Source organism: Molothrus ater, chromosome 18 (genome assembly GCF_012460135.2).
Source record: "Molothrus ater isolate BHLD 08-10-18 breed brown headed cowbird chromosome 18, BPBGC_Mater_1.1, whole genome shotgun sequence".
Classification (NCBI taxonomy): domain Eukaryota; kingdom Metazoa; phylum Chordata; class Aves; order Passeriformes; family Icteridae; genus Molothrus; species Molothrus ater.
The window spans coordinates 12,684,057-12,699,298 of NC_050495.2; the positions used below are offsets into that span (position 1 = coordinate 12,684,057).

The 15,242-nt window shown below is 55.3% G+C and overlaps 1 protein-coding gene across 4 annotated transcripts in view; it reads left to right on the forward strand.

Annotated features, from left to right (window-relative positions):
* NF2 (NF2, moesin-ezrin-radixin like (MERLIN) tumor suppressor) overlaps window positions 1–13,655 on the forward strand; it is a 46,244-nt gene extending 32,589 nt beyond the window's left edge. Inside the window, exons 14-17 of one of the 4 annotated variants that reach the window (XM_036393067.2) lie at window positions 1,874–2,004; window positions 4,202–4,361; window positions 6,029–6,073; window positions 13,492–13,600. In XM_036393067.2, coding sequence (XP_036248960.1) covers window positions 1,874–2,004; window positions 4,202–4,361; window positions 6,029–6,064 — 327 coding nt within the window. In that variant the 3' untranslated portion in view covers window positions 6,065–6,073; window positions 13,492–13,600. Of the gene's footprint in view, window positions 1–1,873; window positions 2,005–4,201; window positions 4,362–6,028; window positions 6,074–13,491 lie in introns of all 4 variants that reach the window. The other 3 variants (XM_054516727.1, XM_036393065.2, XM_036393066.2) reach the window with 3 other exon arrangements.
* The last annotated feature ends 1,587 nt before the right edge of the window (window positions 13,656–15,242 follow it).

Below are 15,242 nucleotides of genomic sequence, written 5' to 3' on the forward strand. Positions count from 1 at the left end.
CTCTTCCTCACTCCTGCTGCTCTCTGACTTCTCCACCATTTTTTTCCTTGCTCCATGGCAGAGCAGTGCCGAGGCAAGAGAGGGAAGTAGTGGCTGTAGCAACCCTGATGAATTGGCTCAGGCCTTAATGGCTGCAGCAACTGAAATTCCTGCTCAACTGTTACTGCTGCTGTTGGGAGTTTTTAAAAACAAAAACCAACAAAGCTTGTACTGAAAAAAAACAGGCTAAAGGTTGTTTGAAGGCCAGTGGGCTGGCTTGGATGCTCCTGGCTCCCCTGTGCTGCAGGGATGGGAGAACCTCACGTGGGAAGGGCTTTGGGAACGCCTGTGCCTTACAGGGAAGGGACTTGAATGTCAATGGGATGCAAGTATTTAAATCAGTTAAGTGCTTTGGCAGACCTGTCCCCTTTCCTTCGAGACTGGAATTTAGGTACTGAGCTGTCCCTTCCAGCGCCTGCTCCAGAATTAATGTGGCTTTGTTCTGTGCTGGCAGCAAAGGGGGAGGAAGGAGTTGGGTTTCCTTGTCATGTGGGTCTTAACTCACCTGGAAGGCTCCAGCCAGGCCAAGTGCACTTTGAGGCACCTCCTTGTTTATGCTTGTACGAGGTGTTTGTGTTCCAGCTTTGCTGCTCCATGAAATGTTGTCCCTCTCAGATTTGTCCGAGCTGGGAACGAGCCCTGGCTGTTTGTGAATTCCAGGCTGGTGCTGAGGGAAGAGGGAGGTTATTGTGCAGAGTAAATCTGTCACTCCAGTGCTTGCAGGTCTTGCTGAAGAGGAGCTAACTGAAAACAGTGCTTGGAGTATCCCAAACAGGAGAAAGAAAGAGCCAATGGAAGCTCAATCTCTCATTTGTTAGAGCAGGTACTCAGCACTGCCATTCCAGGTTTGGGCACGTTGTTTTCCATACAGGAATCCCTTAAAGCAAGAAGGAGCATCCAGGAGGGACGTGGGGGATCTTTGGGATGCCAGGCTGGATTTCTCATGCCCCAGAGCAGGGCTGAGCAGGCTGGCAGCACTTGTGACTCAGCCCCATCTGATGCTGCTGTGCCACCCTTGACGTGTGCCCTGTTTGCCACCTCATCCAGTGTGCTGCAGGAGCAGAGCCATGACTCCAGCAGGCTTTTCCTCTCCTCCTAATGAGCCCATTTGTTAGAGGTGTGACAGAATTTTTGACTGAGAGGAAGAAGGGTCATTTTTAAGGAGAAGATAAAATCTGAGGGCCTGGCAGTGTGTGTCACTGGGGGATAGCAAAGCATTTTGCAGGAGGAAGAAAGTCCCAAATCCTTGCTCAGGTGTTCCAGGAGTGATTTGCTGTATTATCTCCACTTCCAGCTGAATTTAGAAGTGGTTTTTAAACCTTTGGAGCTGTAAATTACTGAGGAGATAAAAATGTGTCGGTGCATCTCCATGGACCTTGCTGGAATGGCAATCTTGGGGTCACATTGGTCTTTGCTCAGGCTTTGGGGAGCTGTGGAGTGCAGGACTCTGCTGTCACACGGGGTCTTACATTGTCCCCACTCACAGCTTGAACTTTATAAACCTGATTGAATGTTAAATAGCAGACAGATGACTCCCAAGAGGCAGCTTAAAATGACACAGCAGCGATAAAGCCTTGATTTTACCAAGTCTTGTCAATAGATTTTGAAGGCAGGTGATGCTTTTTCTCCTCTTTTAGGACTGCAAAGAATCCTGGAGAAGCAATGGCTTTGAACTGAGGAGCAAACTGGGAATAGAGCAAGGGGATGTCCAGGCTGATCTTGTGCTCAGGACTCTGGGCTCAAGTGTTGCTCTGATTTTACATCAGTGTTGCAGAACATTGGCTGTAGTGACCCTTGTGTGGCCCAGAGTGATTAACTTGTGCTCTCTCTTCAGCAGTCCATGAACTCGAGTACCACAGCACTGCCCACTGACCTGCCAAGCTACAACCTCATCAGTGAGAGCCTCTCCTTCGACTTCAAGGATACAGACATGAAGAGGCTGTCCATGGAAATCGAAAAGGAGAAGTATGTGGCACACATCCAATCCAGGCTGGGCTGGGATTTGTGCTGGACATGAGCCAGGTGTGGCCAAGAGGCCAAGGACAGCCCTGGGGTGGCAGCAGGAGCAGGGCAGTGCCCGTGCCCTGAGCTGGCACTGCTGGGGCACCTCCAGTGCTGGGGCAGCTCTGGGACCCTCCTGACAGGAGAGACCTGGAGGGGCTGGAGCGTGGCCAGGCCAGGGAACGGAGCTGGGAAGGGGCTGGAGCCCCAGGAGAGGCTGAGGGAGCTGGGCAGGGGCTCAGCCTGGAGCAAAGGAGCCTCAGGGGGCCCTTGTGGCTCTGCACAGCTCCTGCCAGGAGGGGACAGCCGGGGGGTCGGGCTGTGCTCCAGGGAACAGGGACAGGAGCAGAGGGAACGGCCTCAGGCCGGGCCAGGGCAGGGGCAGGGTGGATTTTGGGATAATTCCTTCATGGAAATTATTTCCAGGCCTGGCACAGCTGCCCAGGGCAGTGCTGGAGTCCCCATCCCTGAAGGATGTAAAGGCCATGTGGATGTGGCACCTGGGGACATGGGGCAGTGCTGGCCTTGGCAGTGCTGGGGAATGGTTGGACTTGTTAACCTCAAAGGACTTTTCCAACCTCAACAGTTCTGGGCTTGTCCTGGCTGAGCCTTTCCCTGGTGGGGACCTGGTGTCACTGACTGTCCCTGCCACCTGCTCCCAGGTGAGCTCAGGGCCTTGCTCCAGGCAGTTCCTGTCCCTGTGGGAACCCTGGCTCCTGCTCAGGCTGGAACTGCCCACGGTGGTGGAAAGAGTTAACAGCAGGCTGAGTGCTGCAGGCCTGAGCTTGAGGCTTTGCAGGTGTCCAGGGAACGTGGTGGTAGCTGGGGTGTGTTAAGGTCCTGCACTAGGGCTTTAACCCCTTTTCCTTGGCATTTGTGTCACGTTCCTGGATAAAAAGTGTTCGCCAGCAAGTTTGGATGTGATTAGGAGCTTTGATCTTGTGTTTTCCTGAGGGTGTAAGTGTAGCCTTCGAAATTACCAATTGAGCAGAAATCAAAGCAGATCAGATTTTAATCTCTGTAGTAATGATGTGCTTTGTTCATCGATTGGGTCGTAGATCAAAGCCACAATGGCTCTGTCATCCCGCTCCGGCCAAAACTTCCCGAGGCTGCACTGACACCCCTGGATCCCAGAGGCTGCTTTGCTTTGCCTCTGCTCAGTGCCCTTTCCTGTGTATGAAATCACAGACATAGAGACAGATTAAGAACTTCTAAAAACTTTTCCCAAAGCCAGAAGGAAAAAGATAGAAGCTGAAAATAACAGGATAATTCCTGGTTCTGTACCCAGGTTGCTATCTAGGTCATCCTGCTCTCCTGAGCAGGGAGAGCTGCCTCTGCCAAATGCTGAAAGCAATAGGATGCTTTTCCTGTCTTCTCTGGGGCTGTTCTCTTTCCGTGGGTGCTGGGATAAACCTCTTTACAAATTTTGGCACTGGAAAGGCTTCCTGTTACCCTGCTGGCCCTCTGACCTGGCTCAGGGGGTTAATCACAGGTACAAAACTCATGGGGTGATTTTTCCGGTTGATTTTTCATTGTGGAAGGCAGTTCAGGATGAGTCCTGGGAATGCTGGCTTTGGGGTTTGTTTTTTTTCCCTTTCTTACTTTTTTTTTGGGAGACTTTCTCTGTGCCAGGGGTGCTCTGTGTCCACAAGATCCCTGATATTTTGGGGACAGCACTTGCTCCCACACAGTTTGCGAGCTAAATCCCTCTACAACACGACAAGTCACTACATCAGGGTCCTTCCTCATGGAAAGATTTGTGGATTTGGGTAGTGGAGCAGGTTTGGGAAGGGGTGCAGGGGTGTAGAGCTCTCCTGAGTAGCTGCTTAAACCACTGTGTGGTGTAAACCTCTGTCAGCTTCACTTGCAAATTGGGAGACTTAAAAATACCACCCAGCTTGGGTTTAATTTTGTATAATAATAATATAACTTACACTTTTATTGCTGGGTTGGCTGTCTGGGTCCCCTTTAATAAGGAACAAATAATTGCTCTGAGTAGCTCACTGTGTGCTATAAACTGATATTATCAGTTCCACACGCTAAAAATAATGAAGAAAAGCTGTTTCTGTTATAATTCTGTTAAAATTCGGTTACCCGGTGTAACGTCAGCAGGTGCAGCTGGTCAGTGCTAACCCAGGGCTGTTCTGTGTGTGTGTTTTAGGGTGGAGTACATGGAGAGGAGCAAGCACCTGCAGGAGCAGCTCAACGAGCTGAAGACAGAAATTGAGGCACTGAAGCTCAAGGAGAGAGAGACAGCTCTGGATATTTTGCACAATGAGAACTCCAGCCGGGGCAACAGCAAGCACAACACTATTAAAAAGGTATCAGAAGGCCTCAGTTTGTATCCCCCCTGATGAAACCCTTTAAAAAGAACCCTAAAATCGTCCTGCTTTTGATAATAAAATTGTTGGATCTAGGCTTTCTTCCCCAGCTGCTTAGCTTTGACTGGAGAATTCCAGCTTCTGGTGGTCCTGGTGTCCTGATCCAGCCTGGTCTCTCCAGTGCTGTGGGAAGGGATTTGAGGGTCTCCAGGGCTGAAGGTCCTTCTGAACCTTAAAAGCTGTACAAGGATGTTGTTGGAAGGGCTCTGCATCCCCAGTGAACAGGAAAAGCCCTCCCTCCCTATTGCAGCTGTTCCATATGAGCACTGAGCTTGTCTGGTGAATAATGAGGGCAGAAATACTCCTGGCTTAGGAGCTCTCAGTGGAAAAAGCCAAAAGCTCTTCCTCTCTTTTAATCTCTCTAGAGAAACCTGTAGTGCAGCTTCAGTCACTAACAGCAAAGCCTTTGCTGGCAGGGGGTGTGAGACCTCTGCTCCCTGGAGCCACCTGCCTCCCGCAGTGGGGCTGACATGAGGAACTTCAGCCAGAAATTGAGGCTGCCTGGGTCTGAGACCCAGGGCTCCCCTGAAAGCTCACAACAAAACATCTTTATTCTTCTACATCCCATCTTTTTCCTTTGCCTCAGTGCTGGGCTCTGTAACGAGGGGCTGGAGGCACATCCATGATGCATTTGGATGGTGGTGGTCAGCCCCACTCACCTGCAAAGGCTTTTTTCCCTGCAAAGGCTTTTCCTGGCTGGCTTTTTGCTGGCAGCTGTCCTCGGGAAGGATTCAGAAATCCACATGGCATGGGATGCAGGCTGTGGTAACAACTGCAGGCTTGAAAAACAAATTCTACTCTCTTTACTATTCCCAGCCAGAAGTTATGTCTGAAAGGATTTGGAAATATCAGTTCTTGCCGACTTTTGTGGCTGGGAGTTTGTGATCACTGAATTGGGGCAGGAAAATGAATCTAGCGGGGCTCACTCACCAGTTTCCCCGTGCTGGCCTGGAGCTATTCAGGTTCCTGTCACACTAGAGCTGAGAAAATAAAAATCTTCACAACCCTTTTTGTCATTGTAGAATCTGGAGGCGTTTCTGCTCCCAGTAGGTTTTGGAAGGATTTGTCTCTGTGTTCCAAGTCCTTGGTTTAAACAGAAACTGCTAAATTTTCACTTCTGACAGAGAGGAGTTCATAGAGAGCTGATGGTCCCATTTGTCTCCCTTAAAGAGGGTGGCTGGGCCATCATTACCATGTCTGTCAGGGCTTGTCACAGTGCTGTCACTTTGCCTGCCTTTGAAGATGGAGTCTTGTCCTGTCCCCTCCCTTCCGGAGGCAGCGGGGGCTGCCCGGCTGCTGCATCTCAGCACGGAGCAAAGGTTCCCAAATAATAGACTATTAGTGGAGACATCAGAGGGAAATTACAGCCTGCTCTGCTCAGGGAGGTCAGCAGGGCTTTTGTCTTCACTGTGGAGAAGGCAAGGAAACACAGGGCACTGGGATTGGGATATCAGTCCAGCAATACTTCAATGGCACCAACCCTCTGCCTCACCTGGAAGCTGCTGGTTGCTCCAGGCAAGCCCTAAGATCCCACAGATCCCCTGCCCCTGTATCACACACGGGGATTATTATTATTATTTGTTGTTCGTTTTATTTTGCTGGTTTAGCCTCAAGCCCAGGGCAGAAGACCTATCTGCATTTGAGAATTCCAAGTAGGTTATTCCAAGGTACTCTGCGTGGGGGTGCTGGGGTCTGCCTGTGGCACTAACCCGTGCATGAGCTTGCCTGCGCTCCAGCGGGACCGGCTGCCCGCGGTCCAGCCCAGCTCTCCCTCCCTCAGGAGCACTCCCAGCCTCTCTGCATTTGTTCCTACACCTGATCCTCTGTGCTGGGAAGCTTTCTTGGCAGAAGTTGTGTTGGCAACCTCAGAGGGGGAGTTCAGGTAGAGGCACTTTAATAATTCAGCGCGCCTGTTTTTGCACCGGTGGTTGGGAATCTATCGGAGGTGCAGGGCAGCCTTTGAAGATTCCTTTAATGAAGTAAAACAGCACCTTCCCCCTTGTTTGTTGCAGAAAAAAAAATCAGGAGGTAAAAAAAATACCCCAAACAAACAGCTAAACCCAATAATCTCTGCTGCCAGCACTGTCAAAACGGGCTAAAAATGTGCAGCTCCGTCTCGGAGCCGAGCAGCACGAGGATGCTCTGCCTGTGCAGAGAAGCATCCCAGGAAGGTAAAGCAGAGGATTGAGGACAACTGGTGTCTGCAGGTGGCTCTGTGCCAGGGGAAGGTCACCAGCACACCTGGGGACAGGAGTTGTCCTTCTCCCTGCACTGCCTCTGCCTGTCCCTCACCACCTCCTGCCCCAGGGGTCCTGCTCTGTTAATGCCACATCTCTTATTCCTGGAGCCTGCTTTCCTCCAAGGATTTGCCCTGAATCTGCAGGCTGTATGTGCTGAGCATCCACTCCCTCCTTCAGGAGGATGAGTTTGGGGAAGCTTTCCTGCTTCTGCCCTGGGGCAAAGTTCTTGCACAGCCACAGGGTTTTGGGAGCCTGGAGTTGGTGGCACTCAGGGAAGTACTGGGATACCACACTCACAGATGGCAGAGCTGGTGGGAAGTGCTTTTGGAAAAGATAGAGCAATTCCACAGCACCTCTGGAGCTCGAGACCAGAGGCAGGAGGTTGTTTTACCCAGGAGAACTCAACATGAGGATGTGCTGTTCTTCACTGCACCAGCCATTCCAGAGGCTATAAATCCCTGGAGTTTGGGGTTTGTGCCAGCTCTGAGCAGCTGCAGGTGTTCCCAAAACAGGCTGCTCTCATTGTTAAACAGTTCCATGGGGAAGAGGCTAAAAGGGGTGACCCTGCAGGTCAGGGCCACCTTGGGGGAGGTGTTGGATATCTCAGACAGACTGGCTGTGGATGAAATGCATTATCCCATCCCACCTGGCTGGAAGAGCTCCGTGGCAGGTAAATTTGGGGTGAAATCCGCTTGTGGCCACAGCACAAGGAGGTGAAATGAAGTCCTGGCAGCTTGTGGGAAGACTCTTCCAGCAGCTGGGAGAGCTGCAGTGCCCAGGAGGAGCCCCCATAATTAAAGCATCTGCACAGCGAGCACTGCAGTGTGACCTCTGGGGTTTGGTGCCTGCCTTTGAAGGCGCCTGCTAAGTTTTTCATGTTTAATTACGTGGTTAACATGCTAATCCCTTTTTATGAGCTCTGTGGGCACAGCACAGACACCTCATCTGGAAGCTGCTCTCCCTTCTCCGTAGCTCCCTGCCGTGGGCTGGTGCTGTGGCTCCAGCTGGCTCCGATTCAGGAGGGTTTGTCACTTAGTCTGTGGTAAAGGGTGAAAAACCCACTTCTTCCTCATCTCCTCCGCTGCAGGAAAGCTCCCAGGACAGGCTGCTAAAACACAATCAGGTCTTTGATTCCACTTGCTTTCTTCTTGCACAGTCATGCTTATTTACTGGGATTTAAGCCCTTTGAAGTATCCAGGCAAGGAGCAAATCTCCACGCCTGTTCCCAGACAAGCAGCTTTGTGGTTGAGCCTCTGGTCCTTCCACAGGCAGCCTTAGCCTCTCCTGCCAGGCTCTCACATGGCTGGGAGCAGCTTCTCCAGGGCTTCAGCTCAATCCCAGGGGATGGATCACTTTTGGGGCCCCTGGGGATCCTGCTGGCTCCTTCCCTGGCTCTGATCCTGGATGTAGTGCAGTATTGCCCTTGGCTTGGATAATGATCATTGTGGAGACACTTGGAGATCTGAGCTGGGGATGTTCAGGCTGGAGAAGAGAAGGCTCCAGGGAGACCTTAGAGCCCCTCCCAGTGCCTGAAGGAGAGCTGGAGAGGGACTTGGGACAAGGGATGGAGGGACAGGACACAGGGAATGGCTCCCACTGCCAGAGGGCAGGGATGGATGGGATCTTGGGAATTAGGAATTGTTCCCTGGCGGGGTGGGCAGGCCCTGGCACAGGTGCCCAGAGCAGCTGGGGCTGTCCCTGGATCCCTGGCAGTGCCCAAGGCCAGGCTGGACATTGGGGCTGGGAGCACCTGGGACAGTGGGAGGTGTCCCTGCCATGGCAGGGGTGGCACTGGATGAGTTTTAAGGTCCCCTTTGGGTTTAGCCAATGAACAGTTCCCAGCTGGAAGCACAGAAGGGTGAGTGGGGCAGAGCCAGAGGGACTTCTGCAGCCTTGCCTTCCCTCCTGCCACCTTTGGGATAGGCTGTGGTCTGTCCTTGTGAGGACACTGGTGGCTGATGATGGCACTGCTGCCTGAGTGTCTCATCATGCAGACAGGATGTGCCACCCCCACACATCACAAGGCTCCTTCATCATCTGGACAGGCTGGCACTGGGGCAGATGCTTTCTCTATTTTCCACCTGCACCAGGCAAGCAGTGTGCTAGGGATCACTGAAACGTGTCCCTTGAGGACTTCACAGTTCCTGTGGGGTCCCTTTCACCTCCTGGCCACTCCCTTCCTCATCTCTCTCCTTCTGGAACAGCAGATTCCCTGGAACAGGTCTGTTCTGCCCCAGTAGTTTGTTGGGAGAAGGAGGATGTGCCCCTTGCAGAGAGAAGGGACCAGCACAAGGAATGCTCTGGGCAGGACAAAAGGAGGGAGTCTGGGTGGGACAGAGCAGGCTGAGCTGCCATCCTTCCCTGTGGGTGTGGGACAGGGATGAGGCTCCTCAGTCTCCTGCAGGGCTGTGTAACCCAACCCCAGCTGGAAAGGGAGTGCAGAACAGGCACACCACCAGCAAGGGACTTCCCAGGAGCAGCAGCTCTGGCGTTTCCCATTTCCTTGAGAGCTGTGAAGTTGGAAAAGATGAGTGAGGCTGCCAGCTTCTCACTCAGCCTGGCACCTGCCTGGGGTGCAGGTGGGAGCCAGGAGACACCCAGTGGGCAGAGCAGCTCTGGGAGCACATTTTCCAAGTGCAGAGGGAGACAGAGGCTCGTCCCACGTGCCTCTTGCCCACACACCCCCACGTGTGACAGACCACATCCCTTCCAGGTTCATTTTCCTCCCGGTTCTCCTCGGAGCTGGGAAGTGAAACTCCCAGGCAGTTAAACTGGGACACAGCAGCCTCTTTTCCTTGTTTACAAGGAGCAAGAGGAAAGTAGGAAACGTCAGGCCTATCAGCTATTTCTGTGGCAGCCTTTGAAAAGCGTTTCCTTCACATGGAGCGTCATCTTCTCCTTTCAAATGGGCTCATCAAAGCGTCGGGGGCTGGGGGACAGTTGTGCTCGGGAGAGAATAAACGGCAGCGTGGGAGGGAGAGAGGAGCAGGGAGGGAAATGGGAAGAATCACAGGAAAATAGGCTTTGGGTTCAAAAGTAACACAGTGGGAATTGAGAGGTCTGCCTGGCCGGTGGGACTGGGGAGTGGGCAGGGATGGGGAAAGGCACCAGGGCAGTGAGTGGGGAATAAAGAGGATTTAGTGTGTGGAGCACTGGGTGGTGATTAGCAAGGACTGTAGATCTTCACAGCAGCAGGAAAACATCTTGGCATCACACAGGGTGAGGGTGGCACAGGTTCCCCTCTCCTCCAGCCCAGCCATACTGCAGGGTAAGCAAGAAAATGAGACATCTTAAACTTCTCCCTGCTGGGGGAAACCTGGGGGCAGTTGGTGTGAGCTGCAGCCCCTTCCTGTTGCGTGGGGATGGCCCCACTCTGGGGGCTCACAGGAGCCTTGGGAGGGTTTCCCTGGGTTGGGTTTGCCCAGCCTCAGCATGGCTGTGCCTGCAGTTATTGGGTTACCTGCTCCAAACCGCCTGTGCCTGCCAGGCACTTACTGGGTTGCTTTGGTTTGTTTGTGGTGCCTAAATCAAATCAGTCCGGCAGCCCTGGGTAGCAGCAGGCTCAGAGGAGCCCCAGTGCAGGAATGCAGGAGCAGGACTCTTCCCTCTCTTCCCTTCCTGAGATCTTGATTCATTTTGAGCTCAGGCCGCTTAATTGCGCTGCCTCTCTCTCCCTCTAAATTTTCCTTGATGGCTCTGGTAGAGCATCGGGAGCCCACCCTCCCTCCTGCAGGAAGGAGATTATCATAATACTGCTTGTAAATCAATTTTTTTTTCCTTTTCTCCGCACTGACGAGGATGTAACTCCCTCTTAATCACTCTGCACAGCGTTACGCTACGGGGAGGGATATTTATTTCTCCTCGCCTGGCCAGAAGGGGATGCGGAGACTGCAGAGAGATTTTGGAGGTGTTGGAGGCTTTCCCCCCAACAGATGATGGAGAGGCCAGCACAGGGTGGTGCTCTCCCCTTTGCTTTCACATCCCAGTGCAGAAAAGAAAGGAAAAGCAGTTGAGGGAGTGGGATTTCCCTGCAGAGGGCTCCCTGTGCCCACCAGCTCCCCCTGCCCCCAAGGCACCCCCTGGTTTGAGTCAGGATGGCCCCAGAGCTCCCCCTGGCTCTTCCCACCTTCCCCCAGTGCATCCCTCGGTCCTGGTCTGTGTGGTGCTCCCAGTGGGAGCAAGGATAGCCCTGCACTCCACAGTGAGGCAAACAACAACAGAAGAAGGAAAAAGGGCTGGGGAGAGTTTTCCCCTCTGGCACAGGCAGTGGAGAGTCAGGGAGCAGTGAAAAGCAGCCCTGATTTCCTCTCAGGTGGTTCTGGTGCCTGGCTGCAGAGGGATGTGAGGAGGCAGCTGCCTGGAGCTGCTGGGGACCCTGATCCTGGTCCTGGTCCTCATTGGAAGGGACCTTAAAACCTGTCCTGTCCCACCCCTGCCATGGCAGGGACACCTCCCACTGTCCCAGGCTGCTCCCAGCCCCAATGTCCAGCCTGGCCTTGGGCACCTGCCAGGGATCCAGGGGCAGCCCCAGCTGCTCTGGGCACCTGTGCCAGGGCCTGCCCACCCTGCCAGGAGGAATCCCTGTGGTGTTTGCCTTTCAGGTGGCAAAATCTGGCCACTGCTGGGAGCCAGTGACCCACAGGGCACAGCCCTCTTGGGAAGTCTGTGCTCCCTCCTCTCCATGGGATCCCATCTCCTCCAGACCCACCTGTGCTCTGACTCCCTGTATGGCTGCTCTTCCCGTGCCTCAGATTCCCTGGATGGGTTAAAAAGGAACCACTCTCTAGGAGCCTTTGGATGTTGTGGATGAAAGCATCCAGTAAAGGAGCAGGGCTGCATCTCTCCCTTCTCCCTGTGCCTGTGCTGGATGCTCCAGAGCTCTGCTGGAGCTCTGCTTCCTCCTGCTTCCCAAACCTCCAGCCTGAGGCAGGCACAGCTTTGGGCTCAGGCCACCCCCAGGGGTACCCCAGGACCCCCAAAACCTGGGGGGGGTTAATGGAGAGCTGTGTGCAGCTACAGGCAGAGAGCCAGGCTTGAAACAGTTGGGTTCCTTGGTAAGCCTGAGGGGAACATCTTCCCTGTGCTCCATCAGCGGCTGCAGCTTTGCCAGGGTGAGCCACAGGGAACTCCCCTGTGCTGGGAAGGAGTGAGCTCCTGTGGGCTGGGGGGTGCTAGGCTCTGGCTCCCCAGCCAGACTGCAGAGGGGATGGATTTGGAGGCACAGCCTTGGCAGGGAGATAATGGAATCATGGAATGGTTTGTGTTGGGAGGGTCCTTCAAGCTCATCCAGTGCCAGCCCTGCCATGGCAGGGACACCTCCCACTGTCCCAGGCTGCTCCCAGCCCCAGTGTCCAGCCTGGCCTTGGGCACTGCCAGGGATCCAGGGGCAGCCCCAGCTGCTCTGGGCACCTGTGCCAGGGCCTGCCCACCCTGCCAGGGAACAATTCCCGATTCCCAATATCCCATCCATCCCTGCCCTCTGGCAGTGGAGCCATTCCCCCTTACCCTGTTGCTCCAGACCTTGTCCCAAGTCCTTCTCCAGCTGTTTTGGAGCCCTTTAGGCACTGGAACACTTCCAGGAATGGGGTTCCTGTCAGATGGCCCCAGCAGTGGGTCTGGCAGCAGCCTGGGGCTCTCTGCTCCTTTTTTTTTTTTCCCCTCTCCAGCCTTAGAGAGGAAAAACACTGCCTGTATCACACAGAATCCCTGTCCCACCTCACCCACCTTCCAGCCAGCTCTGGAGGGGATGCTGGAGCAGCCAGGGGGATGCTCAGGAGGAGGAGAGCCAGCCCTGGCCCAGAAGCTGCTGCCAAAAAAGATTATTAAGCCCCTGTAGAAATTTCCTCTGCAATACAGATTTTTTTCTGACTGGCATTAGAGCTGAGAGGGAATTACTGAGGAAGAGCCATGGGGGAGAAGCAGGGAGGGGGGGAAAGCGCCTGACTGCTCCATTGAGGGGCTTAACTCGCTGTAAGGTGATCCCAGGGTTCCTGTTTCAGCAAAACCGGCATTCCCAGGAAGGCACCGTGCTTAATCCAGCTGAAACGGAGCCCTGGCAATTAGCCCGTGCTTTGGCAAACTCCTGGTGATCCAGCAGCTGCTGGAAGGTGGCACTTGTGCTGCTGCACTCCATTGGGTGGTTGGCTGTAAATCCTGGGATTTCTGCCCTGCCGCTGAGGATTTCTTTTATCTTCTTTGGCCCCTTAGCAAGTGGGCTCAGGCTGCTCCTTGGAGTATTGTTTGTGGGATGGCTGTGGAAGGGGTTCCAAGGGTTTCCAAGGGTTTCTGAGTCCTGCAGAGCCTGCAAGGACAGTCCTGGCAGTGAGGGCTCTCCAGCTCTGTCCTGTGGCAGGATGGATGGAGTGCGGTGGGATGAGATCCCAGGGTGGCTGCATGGATCACTCGTGGTGGGATGGGGCTGGATGTGAGCACAGAGAGGATGGGCCCTGTTTGGTGACAGAGGGGACACGTGTCTGGTGGCTGTCGGAGTTGTGGGTTCTCCCTCAGCTCACTGAGGTGTTTCTCCTCCAGCTTCCCAAGATCCCTGTGTGTCCTCCTTGTCAGGGGCCCCAGGACTGGCTCCTTGGATCCAGGCTCCCCTGTATTCCGTTCCTGGAAGCCTCAGCCATGCCAGTGACCTTGATGGAGTCTCTGTCCCTGCTTTCCCTCGGGCTGTGCTTGCTGTGGTGGGGGCTGCACGACCCCCGGCTTCTGCAACCCCCTGGGCTTCCACATTCCCTGGCGTTTCCAGAGGGATCCAGGCACAGCTCCCTCCTGGGAGCCCTGTGGGAGGTGGGGGTGCCCCCTGATCGCGCTCTGCTCTCTTCCAGCTCACCCTACAGAGCACCAAGTCCCGTGTGGCCTTCTTCGAGGAGCTCTAGGGAGCAACCGCTCGGCACCGCTGCTGCTCCGCCCCGCCGGAGCCCGTCCGGAGCCGGGATCACCCCGGAGCCGCCGCTGCTCCAGCCTCTGCACACCCTCGGACTCGGGGCCGGCTGCCCACGGACTGTGTGATGTTCTCTAGCTTTGCAGCCGTTCATCCTCTTCCTGACACTTTGTTTTCCTGGGTTTTCCAGCTTTTTTTTTCCTTATTTTTCTAGCATTGCTTCCAGGCTCGGCCCTCCAGCTTTTTCCCTGGAGCCGGGGTCGGGGCTGTGGCCGTGCCTTCCCACCCTGGCAGCCAGCAGAGAGTGTGCCCGAGGGTTTCCCTGGGAGGGCTGGTCACCCCTCGGGGTTGCCTTCTCCGGGCTCTGGAGCTCGGTGTGCCAGCCCGGAGCCCCCGGGGCCGGTCTGGAATTGCACGGGCCGGTCCTGGAGCCCCCGCTCGCTCCCGGAGCCCCGCGCGGAGCCGGGAGCTCCATTAGGATCCCGAGCATGTTCCAGTGGAGTGCTGTAAATCAGGAACGCCGCGCTGGCGTGGGAGAGGAGCAGGGAGCGGGAGGACCGGGACCTGGAGCTGGGGACATCCTGGGCTGCTTCCCTGGGGAGAGGAGGTGGGAGGAAGGGCTCGTCCTCCTCCTCCTCCCTGCTGGGAACAGGGAGCGGGAGAACAGCTAGTGCCAACCAAATGAAACCTTACTGTTCCTGCAAACTGTGACAAACCTGGGCAGCTTTAGGCTGGAGGGATCCGGGGCTCCGGGCTGGGCTCTCCCTGGGTCCCGGGGCACCCCAGCCCCTGGGAGCCCCCCGGGAACGGCGCCGTCCCGGGCTGGTTCCGGGGCTGCCCGCTCCTGCCTGTCCCATCGCGGGTGCCTTTGCTCTGACCCCCCCGCGGGGGGAACAGGGATGCCTTGACCTTCCCTTCCCGTCTCCGTCCCAAATCCTGGGCCCCTCCCGGGGGGAATCCTCTTCCAGCTGCGTTTACCCCCCAGCAGAGCCGGTGCTGCCCCGGGGATCCCTCACATCCCCTCAGGACCCCCAGTTCCTCCTTCCCGCAGCCTCACCTGACCCACGGAGTGACCCCCATCCCATCGCTGTGTATTTAACCCCTGGGATCGATCCCCGCACGTGGCTGCAGCTCCGATGGCCGTGGCCTGGCACAGCCGCTTTCCCATTCCCTGGACTGTTGTACTCCGAAGGAATAACTGTTTTCTCCTGTTTTAATAAAAATTCACAGCACTAGGAGGGGAGCTGAGGCTTCTTTGCTTTTTTTTTTCTTTGGGAAAAGCTGCTGGGAGCCCGGCTGCCGCAGTTGGCGGTGCCGGGATTAATGGGAGGCGCAGCTGCAGTGCCGGGATCCCTCCGGGGCTCCCGCGGGACCGGGAGCGCTCCAGGTCCCTCTGCCCCGGCTCCCTCGGGGCTCTTTGCATCCCTCCTTGAGGGAAAAGGGGTTTGGGGTGCCCAGAGGGGCTGAGCCCGGTGTTTGCCATCCCTGATCCCGTCCTGCCTGGAATAAATAAAAGATGTGCTGCATTGACCTCAATTTTCTAATTAATCACGGATGAAACCGGCCCAGCCCAGCGAGCCCCGACCCCCGGGGCTGTTCCCGGCCCCATGGATGCGCTTTCCATCCGCCCTCCGGCAGCCAAATCCCGGGGGATTCACGGAGCTCTCACCAAAGCTCGGCCCCGCCGGTGGGCTG